Genomic DNA, 20496 nt, shown 5'->3' on the forward strand with positions numbered 1-20496 from the left:
TTCTTCTTAGCTCAATTTTTTCAAAAATAGCAGGTTGTAGCGATTTCTGGTCACACGCAGTCCAATGTAAATTGCAGGATTCTGTAGCGATTTACGTGCAAACTCTAATCCATTATATTCCTATCGTAATTTCTATAGAATAATAAAAATTGTATTTACGTCTTCAATTTATAAACATTGTATTATGATAATATTGATTTCCAAATAATTTATATATTTCGGTAACTTACCCTTTTATATATATATATATATATATATAGATAATGAATCTGCAAATAATTAAAAAGGATATAGAATCATGGATAAAAAAATAGTAAGTTGAATTAGAATATTAATTTACAAATGAATTAAAGAAAATCACATAACTCTTTTTTAATTTTTGAATTATACAAAAAAAATTAATATATAATATATAGAATTAGTTACCAATTTTCTTCATCAATTAAAAAGCACATATGCCATAATTTTTTTTATTTGAGTTAATTATTATTATTGTTATTGGTATTAAAACTCTTTGTTTTTCTTTTTAGTTCGGTTAAGAAAAAAGAATCAATCAACAAAAAAATCTCAAGGAGTCAAGGTCTCAAGGACCAACTTATATGTAAAGAAGGATCAACATGAATGATTTTTCCTTAGTTGTACCTAGACAAGCTATCAACTTTTTAGGCAACAGCAGCTTGCCAAGTTACTTCCCCAACATAAAGATAAAATACTAAAATAGTGCAGGTGTTGCGAAAAGAGCTGCATCATATGAATTTCTATAAACTTAAATATGTACCATATACAGTACGTACATTCTTTAATTAACACCATTATTATTATTATTATTATTATTATTATTATTAATAAGTGAAGAGTACATATATTTTTGTATGATTTTATATAGTTGTTTGATTGGCACTATTCTTATTATATTACATAAAAATATAATTCTATATAGTACTGTGATTTGTGTCATTGCTATTATTATTATTATTATTATTATTATTATTATTATTATTATTATTATTATGAATACATATCTATTTTTTTATTTTCACTTTCAGTAACAAAAATAGTGAATAAAAACCAAAAAATCTTTGAATAAATAACAGGTAATAAAAAATGTATATAAAATATTATATATTGAAAAAGTACTCTCTTGATAAATTTTATTATCTAAAATTATTTTAGAATTTTGATAGTACTTTATAGTTTATCATATCTTATTCACATCCTCTGATATGAATGAGGTTGATCTCTATTATTAATTCTTTGATTTCATACATTTTATATCGATTATCTAAACACATAAATAGCTACAACTATTGAGTTTTGAAAAATCCTTAACAGAGGATTCCAAATGGAACCCTTTGTCCCTCCTTTCTTTATCCTCTTTGGAAAAGTCACTCCGAAGTGACCGCTTCGAATGGCTGAGAATAACTTCCTTATTGAATCCCAATATATCTTCGTTGTTCAACATCACTTGAACTGCTAGCCATATTGCAAATTCTCGTGCAAATGAAAAACAGTTAAACAATAGAAGCTACCTATACACACTAATACAAAGCTGCACAATAACAATACTTAACTGCCTACGACTCAATTGTTTATGTAGAAAAAAATACTGGTATTGTAATGGTATAATTTAGAGAAACAATTAATTTTATAATGTAATTTATCCTATTTTGAGATACATCCAATGATAAAGATAGAAAGTTAATGGAACTTAATATTAACTGGATAAATAACATAATTTTTATTACTTACAAGTGTAAACAAAATAAGTAACAAAGATAAAAATATAAATAATATAGAATTTGCATAAATTGATAAATATTAAAGTTATTTTATTTATTAAAAAAATCCTATAAACATTTAGAATACAAATAATTTTGCAATAAGAATTTTGAATGTATCACACAAAAAGATGTACTCTTGGACTCTTTGTGACTTCATTAATGAACTAAGAATGCAAAATCTATCTTAAATATTTGGCTATTGTTTTGTTATTGCCACTCCAATAGAGTAGAAGTAGGTACTAGGTATGCCCTCAACGAGTTGACTCGTTGGGTAGACGACCATGATGAAATGGATGAGTTGTAGAAACGTTATCCAAAGAAATTGGATATGGTTACACAAGTGGCATGACCTTAGTGGAGGAAACGATTTTGACTCCCGTTTCTGTGTGGATCAGATTCCAACGAAAATCTACCTTCTTTCCAAGTCTCTCAATATTATTTTTGCTTCCTTTGTCATCACACTTATCAACCATTATCAGCAGAGAGATACAAAGAAGAGAAAGAAAGAGAGCAATTCAATTGAACTCAGATAGTTATGGCTAGTTGCAACATGGCATCAGCTGCATCTGGATTTGTGCTGTCAGCCGGCAACGTAATCTCTTCGTCTTCCTCTTCGAGAGTCACTTCTACAGTGATGTTCCCTTCAAGGTTCAACAACAACAACAATGGTGGTTCTTTTAACAGGCTTGTTGTGAAGGCTGAAGACGAAGCTGCTGCTGCTTCTGCTGCACCTGCAACTGCAACACCACCGGCTGAAGGTGAAGCTGCTGCTGTTCCGAAACCAAAGCCACCTCCAATTGGCCCCAAGAGAGGAACTAAGGTTGGGTTTTAATTAATTAGTTATGGTTAGTTACATAATTTAATGTTTAATTTCCTTTTGTTCAGTTATTCTTACTTCTTACTTAGTACTGTAATAAAATTTACAAAAGTACATGAAAGATTATAGATTATATAAAAAATGCTATGCTCAAATTCAGTAGCCAAATCAATCATTATCTATTATTTTCAACATGTATTTTGTATTTCAACGAATATACTTTGGTGGATTATTCTTGACATACATGTAGGGTAGTAATATTATGAATCAATTATTAGATAAATCCGTCAAATGGAACACTTTTTTGTTCAGAGTGAAGTTTTTATTGGACAACGTACTCTTAACGAGTAATTCTGATCCAATTTAGAATTTTAGTGAATGAAAATTAATGTCAGTGTTGAAATCCTTGATATTCTATTCGATAATTAGTTTAATTGAGTTGATAATCTGGCTTGATAACTTTTTTTTTTTTTTTAACTTGAGTGATCTGTAGTATAACTTTTTTTAATACATAATCTTTAAGAGTTAAGACCTTTAATCTATTATGAATCCACTTAGATGTTTATTGATTTTTGTGGCTTTATATGATATGAGACTTCATTTTTTATATATATAGATCATAATGTAGACTAATAATAACATGCGTCTAATTTTTGTTTACACTCATCATCAAAACAGGTGAAGATTCTTAGGAAAGAATCGTACTGGTACAAAGGCTATGGTTCAGTTGTTGCTGTTGATCAGGTTATTACTATTCCTACTCCAAATTACACTCAAATTAACAATTAACCACATGCTCAATTTGTATTTCTAACGAAATAAAAATTTAGTGACTGATATGATGATTAAAATTTGTTGACCACTAAAGTGTCTGGCTAAAATGTTTTAGAGACTGATTTGGATATTACTTTAGAGCGATCTGTGCAAATTGCTTAACTAAGTCATGTAATCATGTTTGTTAATTTGATTGGTTTCTCTGTTTATTGTGTAGGACCCCAAGACTCGCTACCCTGTTGTGGTTCGATTCAACAAAGTTAATTATGCAAATGTATCAACAAACAATTATGCACTGGATGAGATTGAGGAAGTTGCATGATTCCATTCTAAGTTTGTAATTTTGACAATTGTCATCATGCTATTGCAGCAATTAGCTTAAGAATTTTTCATCTCAAAAGAAAAAAAAATTATGTATCATATTTTCTCTTATATCCATCACCCTCTAATCTTTATAAATTATGTTGTGTGTGCAATTGCTCATGATTTGAATTTATTTTTAAATTAGTACATAGAACGCAAATACTATACAATTTTTAATAAATTATAGCATAATAAATTATGTAGTATAATACAATCATATAGTATCATGAAAATTAAATTCTAATAATTTATTATATATATTAAAATATTTGTTTGAGTAGATTTTTGATGAAGTATAAAAAAGAGAATCAATTTTTTATTTGATTTTGATAAATGAGTTATATTTACACAAAAAATATATAATTACAAAAATAGTATATTTATTGACACTCAAATAAAGTTTAATTTAACTTAAATAGATTTTACTTCACTAAATATTTTTTATGGCTGAATGAAATTAAAATAAATCCAAAAAAATTTTGTAACAATTTTTTTTAATATTGTTAAATATTAATTGACTTTACAACTTTTAATTTCATTTCTAATTAAAAAATCTTTAAAAAATATAATATATGAACATTTGACCTATAACATGAAACATATAAAAATAAAATAATATTTTAATAAATAGAGTTAATAACAAAAAATAATAAGATAGTTTTTTCTTATGAAATAACTTAATAATAATATTAAAGTCATTAATTAAAAAATAATGTTAATAGAAGTTATTGATTAAATTTATTATTAATTAGAAAAAATCTTAGTTAAAGTTATTAAACGTAGAGAGATAATTTAAAAAAAAATCAAAATTCTATGAAAATTACAACTTAGAAAAAATGCTGATGTAAAAATAGAGTAATAGATAAAATATCAATCTCTAGTGATCTCTAATGATAAAAAAAGTCTTATGTATCAATTTTTATATAAATAGATAAAATAGATTATTTAACAAGTGGGATGATGATGACACACATCTTCTCATTTGTCTTGGTGAAATATAAGATGTGTTGAGACATGAAAGTACATATTTAAAACATTAAGAATACAACTTTTGAGAGAGAATAACTACATAAAAATAATACTAGGTATTCTCTGTAATTTTCAATAATTTTATTAATAATTACGAAAAGTTTTAATAGTTATGAACTTTCTTCGCCTACAAAAGATGGTCCAAATAATTTAAGAAGATTTTGAGGTGACCAAAATTAATGTACTTGATCTATAATTATTATCTAAAAATACTAGAAAACCCACCAATAATATTTTTGTGTTAAGTAAAGACTATCAAATAATGAACTGTAATATATATCTTCATTAATTTTAAGTATTTAGTAGTGTAATTTTCACTTTTGAAATAATACTTTTATAAATTAAAGACTATTGCTATCTAAATTTTAAATAGATAATAAAAATTATCATTTAATATATTTTTTTCATTTACTTTATTAAAATTTTAGTTGAAGTTCTCATTTTTATTTTGGAAAAGAAAAAGATGGAGTATATACAAAACTTTCTATTTTTATATTTTTAAAATATTTGTTAGGACATTTATTAGCAAAGTCTATTATAAATTTTTTTAACAGTAAATTTATTATAAATTCTAAAAATGTTTTTTTTTTCCCTTTTTTTTAAGACTTTAAACATGAAGTTTAAGAAGACTGAGAGGATACACTGTAACTATGCGGGATAAAACGACTCCTCTAGTATCATCAATTCATCATCAACAATCATTCTAAGGATACCAAAAGGCAGGTCCACAAAATGATAACCAGGTTCCTTTTCTGTACTTAGCTTAGCTAAGCAGTCAGCTACACGGTTCCCTTTCCTGTATGTATGGCTGAATTTGAGTTGTCATTCCCTATTGATAAGGGAGTAGATTCTATTTATTAGACTACTTGGATGATTTTTTACTTTGTTTTTTTCATCAAGAACTTCTATCACCGTCTTGGAATCCAACTCTATCACTGTCTTTCTGAATCCCAACTCCCACAATGTTTTAAGACCATAATACACTCCCCAAAGCTTCGCTTGATATGCTAAATATGTCCCTATATTCCCCATGAAACCTGCAATCCATCGCCTATTCTTATCTCTCACAACTCCACCACATCTAGCCGGACCAGGGTTCCCTGCTGACGCCCTATCTGAATTCAATTTTACCCATCCCCGTGGAGGATTTTTTCATTTTATGTTCACTTGAAATCTGGTTGGGACGGTATTCAAGAGGCTTTCTTTTTTGAAGGCTGTGCGAATCTCCTCAACATGGTTAGCTATAAGCTGATGAAGACTTGGGGGTCTGCTCACAGTTGGGTTGAACACCTCTGTGTTTCGCCACTTCCAAATCCACCAACATCCTACCATGAAGATATCCATCCAAGGGTCATTTGGTTTGTTACTAAGCTCTGAGGTGAGGTTCCACCTTAGCCAAGTGTTGAAGGGAGCTCTAAAGAAGCTTTCAATTTTTGAGGGATGGATTAATCTGGACCAAACCCACGATGCTGCTAAACAGTCACGAAGCGCATATAAAAGGGTTTCTTCCGTTCCCACACATCTATGGCAATAAGGTATTGTTCCCATAATTCTTTTCCTTCTCTTCGCAGTTAGAAATTTGTTATGCAAGGCGAGCCACATGAAACATTTTATACATTAGGGCCCTTTCCAGCCCCAAATTATTTCCCATACTGTATCTAGATCTTCTTTTGTGCTTGTGATGCTTTTGTAGGCTGTTGCAACTGAGAAGTCCCCATCTCTACTCAAGCTCCAGAAGATTTTATCATCTCCAAATTTCTCTGATGGTGGTGGTATTGCTCGAATTTTACTTACAATATGATCAGGGAGGTATGTACTTAACTTATGAAAATTCCAATTGCCATTTTTTTAACATAATCTGTTACAGTTTCTTGTTGTTGACTGTCTTGTAATTGAATAATTGTATGCTGTGAGAGAGCTGTTGTTTCCCCCTGTAACCACCTATGTGTCCAAAAATTAGTTCTTTTGCCATTACCAATAGAGTAAGATGAGTTATGTAGCACCATTTTCCATACTTTTGCCAACTCTTTTCAGAGTTCCGAATCGTCTCTATGTATTTGAAATTGCTCCACCAAATTTAGCCCTCTCTCATATTTACTTATCGAGACTCTGGTCCATAAGGAGTTTGGTTCAGTGAGAATTCTCCAAAGGATTTCATAATGAAAGCTTCATTCATGATGGTTAACTTTCTAAAGCTCATTCTTCCCTTCAGTTGTTCTTTGCATAATAACTCCCAGCTCACCGCATGTATTTTCTTGGTATTCTCTTCTTCTCCCAATATGAATTTTCTCTGAAGTTTCTCAATCTGCTGGCATATATCTTTTGGAATTTTGCTGTGCAACATATCAAAATTCAATGAGGTACTCATTATCGATTTAGCTAGGGTTATTCTTCCTGCAAATGACAAACAACTGGCTTTCCATCCCTTCATTTTTCCTTGCACTCTTTCTAATATGTTCTTGAAATTCTCCTTCTTGCTTCTGCTGTTAGTAAACATCGCCCCCAAATATCTTCCCAAGCAATTCACCTCTTTGTATCCACTACTATTACAAATGATTTCCCTCAATCTATGATCTGTGCTCTTGGAGAAATAGATAGCAGTTTTTTCTTTATTAACTTTTAGACCCGATGCTTCACAAAAAGCCTCAAGAGTTGAGTTAACAATCTGTAATTGATCTGTTGATGCCTCCGCAAAGATGAGTAGATCGTCCGCAAAAAGGAGATGCGATATGTGTGGCTCATCTCTGTCTGCTTTCATTGGCAACCATTCTCCCCTATCCACCCTTTCTTCTATGAATTGGGAGAGTTTGTCTATAGCTATGACAAACAAATATGGAGAAAAGGGGTTTCCTTGACGGATTCTCTGAGTTGGGTAGAAAAGCTTTGTTTTAGAACCATTCCAAAGAATTTGATAAGTGACCGAAGCTATGCATCTTTTGATGATATCTGTAACTTGTCTAGGGATCCCAAATTCCATTAAGCACCTTTCCACATAGTTCCAATTCAACCGGTCATAAGCCTTCTCAAAGTCGAATTTTATAGCCATGAATTTCTTTCGACCCTTCATCCTTTTCATATCATGGATCATTTCCTTTGCTATGATTATATTATCATGTATTAATCTCCCAGATATAAATCTGGATTGGTTTGGAGCGATGTTTTCATTCAAGATAGGTTTTATCTTTTCAACTAGAATTTTTGTGAGACATTTATATACTACATTGCATAGAGCAATGGGGCAAAATTGAGTGATAAACTCAGGTTGGTTTACCTTAGGGATAAGAGTCAAAAGAGTCTAATTTACCTCTTTAATCATGCTAGGATTTCTCCACATGCTGGATATAAACTGGCATAAGGATTCTTTGACAAGACTCCAGTTCTCCTTGTAAAAAGAAAGCTGGCATGCCATCTTCCCCTGGGGCCTTAAGGGAGCCTATCTTGAAGAGGGCTTTTTCAATATCACTTTTGTCAGGGGGCTTCAAAATTTGAGTCCGGGCTTGTTCTTCAATACCTGAAAAGGTAGAAAAGATGGGGATCTCAGGCCTGAATTGTTGCTCTTCTTCGTAAAGATTCTTGTAATAGTCTACTGTCATGTTCTTTAGTTCTTCTTGATCTTCACACCATGCACCATCCTGTCTTCTCAGTTTTACCACTCTATTTTTCCGTCTTCTAATTGTTGTCTTAGTATGGTAATACCTCGTGTTCCTATCACCCTCCACTATCCATTGTTGTCTTGACTTTTGGAGCCAACGTATTTTTTCTTGGTTCAAAATACTTTCTAATTCATTCTTTAACTGTCTTTCAGAGCTCTTCAAGAAAAGGGTTCCTTCCATATGATGGAGCTTGCTGGATTCCTTTTAAGCGATTCAGAATTCTTCTCTTCTTCCTGAATATATTGCCAAATACTTCAACATTCCATTTCTGCAGACTTTTTGTAAGATCCTTCATTGCTGCTGGAAAGTGCATATCCCCTTTCCATACTTCTTTAACAAATGTATTAAATTGGGGGTGAGTTTTCCAAATCGCTTCAAACCGAATAGGTTTTGGACCTCTATCCAATCTTTCTGGTTGTAATCGAGCTAGGATTGGGTGGTGATCTGAAAAAACTCTTGGTAGCACCTCTATTCTTGCTTCCGCAAACTCAGTTCTCCATTTAGCATTCGCCAACGCTCTATCCAGGCGCTTGAAGACTCTATCCAAGCCTTCTCTTTGTCCTCCCCTCCAAGTAAATTTAGAGCCAACATGGCCCAAATCAATAAGCTTACTTCTATTGATCAATTCCTTGAATCTTCTGCAGGCTTGGAGATCAACTATAGCTCCTCCTTTTTTCTCACCTTCATCAGCGATTTCATTAAAATCTCCCATCAAAAGCCAAGCTTCTATCTCTCTGTTTGCTATCGTGGATAATTTTTCTCAAAGCTCCCTCCTAGTACTCTCTTGGGGACTCGCATAAATCGCAGTAAGGCACCACATGTGCATTCCCTGTTTACTCACTTCCATATGGACATATTGATTGTGAACTTCAATCATATCTAGGCTAACACAATCATCATTCCACATCACCCATATGCCTCCTGCAAAGCCTCTTGCTTCCTCAATAAAGTACTGTCTATAGCCACTGTCTCTTATCACTTCTTTGGCTTTTACTCCCCCACATTTGGGTTCAAAAATAAGATAAATATCTGGATTATATTGCCTTTTAATTTCTTTGAGTGTGCGAATGGAACCTTTATTTGCAGCACCCCTAATATTCCATGCAAGAATATTCATAAGAAATCTAACAAGTGAAGAGAGTAAAAAAAAACCTGACTGAAGGACACTGTCCTGTCCCAGCACAACCTTAACAGGCAGAAACCCATTAGTTACATACCATATTTTCCTCCTGAAGAGGAAGTTCCTTTCCATTGTCATCTTGCTCCGGGTTCAACCCTGTTTCGTACTGATTTATGGCTTCTAACATATCATCAGTTTCAATTAAACTGAATCCTGGGGATTTGGGGTCTGGATCAGGTGGTATCTCTACCTCCATTATGATTGGGTCTGTTGCTAAAACTTCTTCTGTGGCCATTGGACTTGGGAGGGTAGGGTCAATCCAATTCTCTTGAAAATGTGCTTCTTGATGGGGTGGACTCAAAGATGTTTCAGGATTTTGGTCTGGATGAGAACTTTGGTTAAGTTAATTTTGTGTGCTTGGGTTATGGACAGTTTGGGTGCAATGATTTTGGGCAAGATTATGAACAGGATGCATACATGGGTCTTGGGCAGAATGATACTTTGGGTTATTCTGGGTGTTGAACTGGGTGGTTCTACTGTTAGAGGTCATACTGGGTCTGTTTTGGTGTGTCTGGGTTTGGTCTACTTTTGTGGGCTGTGATTTTTGGGCTGTTGAGTTCTTTTCCTGAGTGCTATTAGATAATCTTTGATTTTTTGTATCTTTTTTGGGCAGGTTTTTTACTGGAGAGGTTTGATTTGTTGCTTTCTCCACCTCAGTTGTACTATTATCATTATTGGTTCCATTGTGATCCTCCACTACCTCATTTTGCAGGGGAGCAAAGTGAGAATTGTGTCCTTCCACTACAGCATCCAGAATCTTCCTTGCATCACCTCCTCCAACGCTTGTTCCTTCCCCAAGTTTGTTGCTTTTTCTGCCACGTGTAGTCCTCTGGACAAGCATCCAGGGACCAAATTCCTCATTTGAGCTTTCAATTACTTCCTTGCCCTTGTCTTTGGTTGCATTGGCATTTTTGCCCCTATCTTCAACCTCAGCTCCTACCTGCTGGGTTGCTTCACCTCTGTTTTGATGTTTTTTTTCTGGACAGCTATTCTTCTCATGCCCAATTTTTTCGCAATGGAAGCATACTTGATGGATTCCTTCATATTCTACTTTTTTATTGATATCATTAATAAGAAACTGGGACACGAGCGGTTTCTGCAAATCAACCTCTACGCAGAGACGAGCAAACTTCCCACGAGAAACTTCGACAGTAGTAGAATCTACTTTGAGTGTTCTACCAACTATATTGCCAATCTTAGTGAGAATGGCTTTGTCATAGTATTCTATTGCTAGTCCCGGTAGCCGAACCCAGGCAGCAATATTATCAATAGTAGCCTCCGCAGGATTAAAATCGGGTTTCCAGAGTCTTATTGTTAGATAGTGGTCTAGGATCTTTCATGGTCCCTCCATTATAGCGAAATCCAAGTCTTCGGAATTGTAAAATCTAACAAGAAAAAAATTATTCCCTAAATCAATCACGTCCAGACTTCCATTCTTTCCCCACATAATCTCCAATCTGCGCCTTAGTGCTAGGAGTAAAATCTTTCTTCCCGGCAACTTCACCACCAAAGAGTCCCACCAAACCTTCCTCAGTTCTCTTTTCGTCCTTTCCCCTATGATCAGGTTCATCATCCCATTTGGCATTTTCTGTATTTTGACATCCTCCTCATCTTCTTCGTCTTCACTTTCTTCTTCCATGATATCTCCTTTTTTATTTCCTTCGGTGACACCAACAACGAATTTTTTATTTTTAATATTGGAGTGGTAGTGGTATTTTTCTTAAATGTGAATTGTTGGGGTGTTATACTTAAATGTGGGATCGTTTAACTAGAGAAGCAGAAATTGGACCGTCCGATTTGTTAGAGGTACACAAATCGGACCGTCCGATTTCTAGAGGTACAGAAATCGGATCGACCGATTTGTGAGAGGTACACAAATCGGTCCCAGGGATTTCTGAGAGGTACACAAATCGATCCTAGGGATTTGTGTTAAAAAAATTAAAAAATTTTAAGTACAGAAATCGGTCCCAGGAATTTGTGTACTTCCACAGTTTTGAAAAACACCAAAAATTACCATGTTAAAGTATATCACCACTTTTACTTCCATAACAAAAAAAAATTAGCCCACCAACAACACTCTCTGTTTCCATATCCTCCCTTTTACCCTCAACAAGGCCCTTTCCACATCTTACTATTTGCGCAAAGGAGATTCTTTTTGCTGCATTTACTTCTTTTTCCCCTTCAACAACAGCCACCCTAGCTCCTTCTCCCTGATTCTCCATCCAATCCTCCATTCTAGGTACCAGGTTGGAAGTTCCAGAGAACTCCATATCTTGTTCCGTTTTCCTCACCTTCTTTGAGTTGCGATGCAAGATGTCACCTTTCGCTCTGGCCGTTTTCCTAGGACCATGTGGTTTGGCAGCTCCTCCTCTCACAAACCCCTCTCTCATGAGGTTTCGGTCAGTGAATATAGCACCATCGTCGAGAGAAAAAATAAAAAAGAGTTTTTGGTTAATATTCCGTTCTGTAGCTAGACATGGTATAGGTTTGACAGGCATAACCTACACCAAAAAGGATCCAAGTTTAAAGTTACAATTTTGATTGAATAGTAATATATAATATCTTAATATATCAACTTCTAAGATTGAAAGTTGTCCAAACTATCTAATAAAAAAATTATCTATTATAATTATCTCTCGGAATCACCTAACAAGATATCCTATTGAACTTGCTATCAATAAATAAAACAAGAATTTGATGATGGGGTTAGCGCTTATATTTCACAGTGAACTCTTGTTAGGTATAAAAATTATTATCTTTCTACAGATGTAGAAATGTAGTATACGTATGATCTTATTGGGTAATGAGTGTCCCACTAGAGACAAAATCAATGTTTGCTCCAGGCTTGCTACAGTATGCTTCACATGATGAGAGTATTATACGGATATGTTAATATGGGGTATTAGTGGTAATTATTTAACATAATCATGGGCTTCTAAGTTTGGGTTTTTTTTTTAAGACAAAAAGATGGGTTTATCATATAGGCCGTTAATGTTTTTAAATAAAATAAACTATTTTGCTTTTGCCATAATTAAACTGGCATGTTTGTTTGTCAATTCTCTTTTGGTCAGTTTATAATTCCACAAAAAAAAAAAAAAAAAATCAGCCAATTACAAATCTATTGTCAGGAAAATTTCTTGGTTGATGAGAAGACAGAAGAGATTGGAACATTAGCATAAAGCACACCTATAAGAAAGGGAATAGAAGAGTTGATCTTCTAACAAAGGAGAATTTGAATTCAAAGCCTGGGTACCATTTCATCGATCAATCATTATCTCATATTCTCAAACTAATCTTAGATGATGACTGTAGAAGGGTTGCTTTACTTCGTGTTATTTCTGTGATATAATCTTCTTTTGGGTTTAATAAAAAAAATATTAATTCATATAATAATGCAAGATATTTCCAGAACACAATAAATACAATAATTGAATGACATATTAGAAATTTTGTATATAAGATGTTTCCAGCTTTTATAATGGGAATCAAATTTTATTAAATTATGAAAATTTAATACTTTGAATAGCTAAATCTTGGAAATAACTGTTTAAAATTTTAGCAAATATAAAATATAAGAAATAATGTTCCAGCTTCTTAGCTCTTTCTTAAATTGTTATTGGTTAAGAATATCGCTAGTGAGAACATTTTTTGTTGTAAAAAAATGAAAGGGTATCTATTCCTAGTAGTTTCTCGGTGGTAATAGAAATTCCATGCAAATTCAAATAGTGAATGCAAATTCAAATAGTGAAGCAGCTTGACAACTGACAAGTGTGAGAAGCGAATTAAACCTCAATTTGATTCTTGTTTTGTGATAATAAAAAAATATTGTTTAGATTATTGATATTCTTTATATTTATTTTGTATTTGAGCTAATATTATTATTAATTAATCTTCTATTTATTTTTATTAAATACGTTGATTTCTAATATTCTCTCTTTCTCTGTGATAATAAACAATTGTTTAGGGTTTGTATTTTCAAAAATTAAAATAAATCTCAAATCCAATAAATATATTTTCTCTATTTTTAAATAAGTATTATCAATTATTAACACTATTCACAAATAAGTTTCATTTAGTAAATTAGTGTGATATACTACTTTTACTTTCATTCTTATATATATTTATTTTTATTAATTAACACTACTCTAATCATCTTTGGAATAAGTGATGAGAGAGAACAAATAAATAAAGTAATTAAAAGAAAATTATTAGTATCATATATTATGCTTGTACCAAAAAAGTATCATATATTATGCTAGTCTTGGATAACTTTTTAAATGTATTTTTAATTTTATAACTCTAATATATTTTAGGATTTAGTTGATAAAGTTACCAATTAAAAAAGTCTTTATAAAACGATGCAAAATTTAAAATTTTAATGTATTTATTGTGTATTTATTAAAATAAATCATTTAAAAAATTTTATTATTAACAATTTTAACTTGTGACCTTAGTGCACAGTCACACAGGTTAACTTTTTTTTTTTTTTGGTTATGGGCTATAAGCCTAACAAGACAACCCACCTAAAACCTAAATCCATCTAGATCCTCCCAATCTATTTGAAACCAACTCTCGCTTCTCTCCTTGAATTTTTTGTTGAATCAATTTCCATGGCATATTCAAATTAGCCAACTCCCACGGTGGGTTCTCCAAACTCTTGCCGCACGATCTCTTTCTCCAACCTCTCCTAATGACAACGCCATTCTGTTGGAATAAATTAATTTTAATGACCCAGATCATCCATATTGAATTACCAAAAATATATATATCATAATGCGGAAGCGTACCTGAATTCATAAACATGAATCATACGATTGGAAGAGTTTGGATCTTGTGGTTCTTTCGATCTTCCTCAACCAAAGCCTTCTGTATTCCTAGGAGGCTGAACTGCAACTCTTTTGATGGGGAAAGAGTAATAAAGGTGGCTTTGGTATATTGGGGACCGAAACCCTGAAAGTCTATTTATATTTGAGCATAGCACCCATTAAACCCTTAAACCCAAATAAAATAGTATCTAAAGCCCAAAATATAATATATCTAAAATCCAAAAAGATAATTATCTAAGGAACAAAAGATAATATCTGGTTTTATTCTCATTTAATTCCAAATCAAAAGTAATAATGACTTATTCAATTAGTATTTATAACAATAAATGAGATCATCATTATATAAGTCATTTATAGTGAAATAGCATAATTTGTGATTACAATTAATATATGTATTGCCCACAAACAAATTAGGAAATTAAAATAATTTTCTAACAATCTCCCACTTGGGCTATACATATATTCTTTCTTGACATAATCACACCTTATAAACTTTATGCGCGCATCTGAATGCTATTTCTCTCATTACTTTAACAATCTGGTCCGTCTCATACATTAGATATGGAACTACCGCAACTTTTATCACATTAAATGCCGTGACTAAACCACGCCAATCACCATCCTAATATACTTAGCGACATAGATCAAATTTGGATGAGTAATATGGAAATTACATGCCAAGTGATCTCATACATGTTTATTTCCAGCTGGTCCAACTTTATTGAGATCAAACACAATACAAATATTGCAAAATGAACATTTCACATAACATGAAATAAACCATCAACTTAATTCTGCAGAAAAAAATAACTCAATATCTGTCATAGGACATATAGCATAAACTCCCACTAAACCAAGGCATCACAAATATTGATACCCATCCGAGCAGTATGCTCATGAAAGACTTTGGGGGATCAATCCCTTGGTTCATGGGTCTGCTAGTATATACTTTGTTCCTATATGTCCTATGGAAATCTGTTTTTCTTAACCTTTCTCCTTGACAACTAAGAGCTTAATGTCTGTATGCTTCGATTTTATCAAGCTCTTATTGTTATTGGAGTATATTACTGCTGACTTATTGTCACAAAATATCTTTAATGACCGTTCAATGTCATCTACTATACGAAACTCAGTGACAAAGTTTCGCAACCATATGCCATGAAATCAGAATCAGAGTACCTAATGATCTCCAAATTTTCTGATCTCCGATAAATAAGCATGTAATCCTTTGTTCTCTTTAGATAACGTATTATGCGTTTAGCAGCTATCCAATGATCCATATCTGGATTGCTCAAGTATCTACCCAACACTCCCACTATAAATTATATATCGGGATGTATGTAGACTTGAGCATACATTAAATTTTCTAATGCTGATGCATAAGGTTTATCATACATTGTTGTCTTCTTAAGATCATTTTGGGGTATTGCTTGAGACTACACTTGTCTCCTTTAACCACGGGTGTGTCCATTGGTCTATAACTTTATATGACATATCTACTTAAAATCTTTTCGATATAGTTCTTTTGTGACAATCCAAGAATACCTTGAGAGTAATCTCTTAGTATCTCAATTCCTAATACAAAAGTGGCATCACCAATATCTTTCATTTCGAATTTGTTCGATAGAAATTGCTTAGTTTCATGCAACAAGCCTATATCGTTGCTGGCAAGTAGAATGTCATCAACATATAAGGCCAAAAAAAATGTATTTACTCCCACTGAACTTGCGGTATACACATTCATCTATAATATTTACCTCAAAACTGTATGAGATAATGACTTTATGAAACTTGTGATACCATTGACGGGAAGCTTGTTTGAGACCATAGATAGATTTCTCCTTTTTCTATTGAATCTCCTTAATGACACTTCTTGAGGTTGTTGAGCTTGCTATATGGGTTGGGGTTTGAGGAGGATTCTCATTATTTTCCTGTACTGTAGCAGTATCTTGAGCAACAACAATATTCTCATTGTTCTCTTGTACTGTAGCTGGATTTACAACAGGATTCTCATTTTACTCTTGTACTATAACTGTATCTTGAACAACAATAGGCACAAGGACCTGATCATTGTCAGTTACAGAATCCTCATCAAAAGCAACATTCCTAATATTCCCTTCCCACCCAAACTCAACATCCTCAAGAAATCTCGCATTTTCCGTCTCAAAATAGACCTTGATGCAGGATTGTAAAACTTGTACCCCCGTGAACACTCAGCGTAACCAACAAAGTAGCAACTAATTGTCCTTGAGTCCAATTTTCTTTCATGCGGCCTATAAGGTCGCGCCTCAGCTGGACATCCCCAAATATGCAAATGCTTTATACTAGGCCTTTTCCCAGTCCAAATTTCATATGGGGTTTTGTTAACTGCTTTGCTTGGCACCCTATTAAGGATGTACACTGCGGTCTTTAAGGCTTCTCCCCAGAGTGATTCAGGCAAGGAAGAATGACTAATCATACTTCTCACTATGTCCTTAAGAGTTCGGTTCCTTCGCTCTGCAACACCATTCATGCTAGGTTTGCCTGACATGGTGTATTGCGGAACAATACCACACTCCTCTAGGAAAAGAGCAAAAGGCCCGGGACGTTGCTCACCTGAACCGTCATATCTTCCGTAGTATTCACCACCACGATCAGATTTGACAGTTTTAATTTTCTTTCTAAGTTGAAGTTCAACTTCAGCTTTGAAAGACTTGAAAACATCCAAGGCTTGACACTTTTCATGAATTAAATATAGATACCCATAACGAGAGTAATCATCTATGAACGTAATAAAGTACCGTTGTCCATTCCAAGAGACAGTAGGGAATGGACCACATATATCGGTATGTATCAGTTCTAAGACATCTTTAGCTCTCTCGGCACCTAATTTCCTTTCGTTTGTCCTTTTCCCCTTTATGCACTCAATGTAGACTTCAAAGTCCGCCAAATTTAGATGTCCAAGAATTTCATCCGACACGAGCCTCTGAATTCTCTGTTTAGAGATGTGACCTAGGCGTTTGTGCCATAATGATGCCGAATTCTCATTTAGTTTTTGTTTTGTACCTGTTTGCAGTATTTCATTATTATAGAAATTTAAGTCAAGCCTATATAGATTATCCACCAAATGACCAGAGCAAATATTATTCGAATTATAGAAGAGATTGACTTTATTTTCTCCGAACGAACAAAAATAACCTAATTTGTCCAAACGAGAAACAGAAACCAAATTTCGTCTAAATGACGGTACATAAAATGTCTCTAATAAATCCAAGTAAAATCCACTCGTGGAACATAATCTAAAGGTTCCTATAGCTTCGACTGCAACTATATTGCCGTCTGCCACGTAGATGTATCTTTCAGCATCACTTGGCAGTCGGCTCCACAGGCAACCCTGCATAATAACACTTACATGAGTAGTAGTAACAGAATCTACCCACCAAGTATCAACAGGTGCATAACTTAAACTAGCCTCAGAACAAACAAAAGTAAGAATTATACCTTTCTTTACACGCCATGTGGCATATTTGGTACAATCCTTCTTCATGTGTCCCACCTTCTTACATAAGAAACAGGTTGAAACTTGATCCTGTTTCTTAGCCTTTTTCTGCTGAGAAGGCGTATCCGCAGTAGTATCACGCTTTCTTTTATACTGAGAAGATAAAGCCATGTGAGCACTGAATTTCTTAGTAAAGAATTTCTCAACATCCTTTAAGAACTGTTTGGCATCTTTATCCTCAGTAATTGAGCCCCGAAACGCCTCAGGAATTGAGCGTTTCATGATCATAATGCTCATTCGATTGGATCTCTCCCACTTCTCTATTTTAACCTCATTGAGGTTTTCCGGAGTGGAAGTGGGTTTCTCCTCTCGAAGAGCTATATCTAGATCCATACAACCGAGGACAATCTCCACGATATCTTTCCAAACTTTAAAGTTTGAACCATTCAGCATAGGAATACTGCTAATTTGCGCAGAAACATTGGTAGCTAAAGCCATAGTTTCTGGATTAGAATAAAATAACATGCAGTAAATATTAGTTAATTAATGGGTAAAAATTCATATTGAGATATCCAGCACAACATTAATTTTCAATCTTTGGATAGAAAAATTAACTGTAAGTGATCCTCTCATTGCAGTAATCAAATATTGTCAAAATTCCTGTCACACATTAAGCCTTTCTTTGGACCGACTTAATGCGCACATGGAAACTTAAACTTCGCAACCTATTTATTACCGCATATATTTTCTATTAATTGGCCAAACAATAACCTTCCTTTGGGCCGATTATTGACCGCATAATTAATAGAAAATAAACAAAAGTGTACAATGCTTATTATTTGGCCAAACAATAAACTTCCTTTGGGCCGATTATTGTTCGCATAAATAATAAGCATTACTTTATTCTTAATTAGTTACCCAAATATGTATTTACCATCAATATGTGTATGTAATTCGGCCAAATATAGACCTTCCTTTGGGCCGATCAATATTCGCATGAATTACATAACACCATATTCCTTATGTTTTGAATAAATTAATTTTCACAAAAGAGGCTACTTTGGCAGCATAATGTGCAATTAATTTATTCCAAAACCAAATTTTTATAAAATAGATAGGTATACTAATCCAAATTGTTACTAATTTTCTTATGTAACAACAAAATAATATTTTCTATTATTCAAATATTATTAATATATATATATATATATATATATATAACTTGGCCAAATATAAATTTCCTTTTAGATCGATTAATATTCACATAAATAACATATACATATTAATTCTTATATCCTAAAAAGATAATCAATTAATTTTGTACCAAATTAATGGCACACAACTAAATGCCAATTATATACAGATACAAAAATATACGAAAAACACATGATAAAAAATATCTATTTGACCGTATATATATATGTAACCGAGACAACATTAACGTAAAAAATAATAATAATAATAATAATAATAATAATTACATGTTATATACGTATATATCATCCAATAATATACATATGCGTAACATATATATATATATATATATATCGAACCAAAATAGTATACTGGAATACGTTTTATATATATATATATAATGCGTATATATACGTATTGATGCAGACACATAATGGGAATAATTTGCGCAACAATTTCGGATGAACAACGCATATGTATATATATTGATCCATTAAAATAAAATCGAATATTTTCGATGATTTAATTATGGATGGTTCTGATACCACTTGTTGGAATAAATTAATTTTAATGATTCAGATCATCCATATTGAATCACCAAAAATATATATATCATAATGCGGAAGCGTACCTGAATTCATAAACATGAATCATACGATTGGAAGAGTTTGGATCTTGTGGTTCTTTCGATCTTCCTCAACCAAAACCTTCTGTATTCCTAGGAGGCTGAACTGCAACTCTTTTGATGGGGAAAGAGTAATAAAGGTGGCTTTGGTATATTGGGGACCGAAACCCTGAAAGTCTATTTATATTTGAGCATGGCACCCATTAAACCCTTAAACCTAGGGATGTCAATGGGGCAGGGCGGGGGCGGGGGATGCCTCCCTGCTCCCCATCCCCGCCCTCAGATTTGCTCCCCATCCCCGCCCCATTCCCCGCCGTGGGGGAATATTGCTCCCCATCCCCATTCTCCACGGGGCCCCATTCCCCGCGGGGACCCCATTCCCCATCTACATAATAGTTCTAACTAATTATTAATTTCCATATGAATAGAGCTGCAAGTATCTATCTTATACAAAAACTGCAAGATTTTATACAAAAAGTCTAAATGATACGATGGTGACTTCTCTCGAAATAACGCAATATGGGGACGCAACGACGAGTCAAAGGACAAAGCAGTGGACAAGGTAAGAGACGTGGCAACAGAGAGGAGAATGGACACGACGGCAGAGTTATAAAAAAGAATGCCGCAAATAGAAATTACGACGCGATAAGGGTGATGGCACGGTGAGGTGTGACGATTCGGTGAGAAGGGTGACGAGGGGGTGGCTGCAGAGAGGTTAGATGGAGTATGGACAGCCTTAGGGATCTCTGAATTGAAGAAGGGTTATGCAAATAAAG

At 33.4% G+C, this 20496-nt stretch overlaps 2 protein-coding genes across 3 annotated transcripts; one reads left to right on the forward strand and one right to left on the reverse strand.

The window, feature by feature from the left end:
- The first annotated feature begins 2050 nt into the window (after positions 1-2050).
- LOC107609726 (photosystem I reaction center subunit IV A, chloroplastic) lies at positions 2051-3848 on the forward strand. 2 transcript variants are annotated; one of them, XM_088495157.1, is made up of 4 exons: positions 2051-2277; positions 2313-2601; positions 3277-3342; positions 3590-3834. In XM_088495157.1, the coding sequence occupies exons 1-4, from the start codon at positions 2063-2065 to the stop codon at positions 3692-3694; spliced, it is 675 nt and encodes a 224-aa protein (XP_088351283.1). In that variant the 5' UTR covers positions 2051-2062; the 3' UTR covers positions 3695-3834. The 2 variants fall into 2 exon arrangements, with proteins under 2 accessions (XP_088351283.1, XP_016167229.1); XM_016311743.3 differs by having other exon boundaries at positions 2138-2601; positions 3590-3848.
- Positions 3849-8565: 4717 nt separating this feature from the next.
- LOC148550336 (uncharacterized) lies at positions 8566-9129 on the reverse strand. The gene has a single exon (XM_088494436.1). The coding sequence runs from the start codon at positions 9127-9129 to the stop codon at positions 8566-8568; it is 564 nt and encodes a 187-aa protein (XP_088350562.1).
- Between the last annotated feature and the right edge of the window lie 11367 nt (positions 9130-20496).

Source organism: Arachis ipaensis, chromosome B7 (assembly GCF_059453495.1).
Source record: "Arachis ipaensis isolate K30076 ecotype BB chromosome B7, ASM5945349v1, whole genome shotgun sequence".
Lineage (NCBI taxonomy): Eukaryota > Viridiplantae > Streptophyta > Magnoliopsida > Fabales > Fabaceae > Arachis > Arachis ipaensis.

Excerpts from the sequence above, each read along its gene's own strand:
- LOC148550336 (XM_088494436.1), bottom strand. The coding sequence starts at position 9,129 with ATGGGAGATTTTAATGAAATCGCTGATGAAGGTGAGAAAAAAGGAGGA.
- LOC107609726 (XM_088495157.1), top strand. The coding sequence starts at position 2,063 with ATGATGAAATGGATGAGTTGTAGAAACGTTATCCAAAGAAATTGGATA. Across the intron at positions 2,278-2,312 it reads CAGCAGAGAGATACAAAGAA|AGTTATGGCTAGTTGCAACA; the intron begins GAGAAAGAAAGA and ends TTGAACTCAGAT. Across the intron at positions 2,602-3,276 it reads GCCCCAAGAGAGGAACTAAG|GTGAAGATTCTTAGGAAAGA; the intron begins GTTGGGTTTTAA and ends TCATCAAAACAG.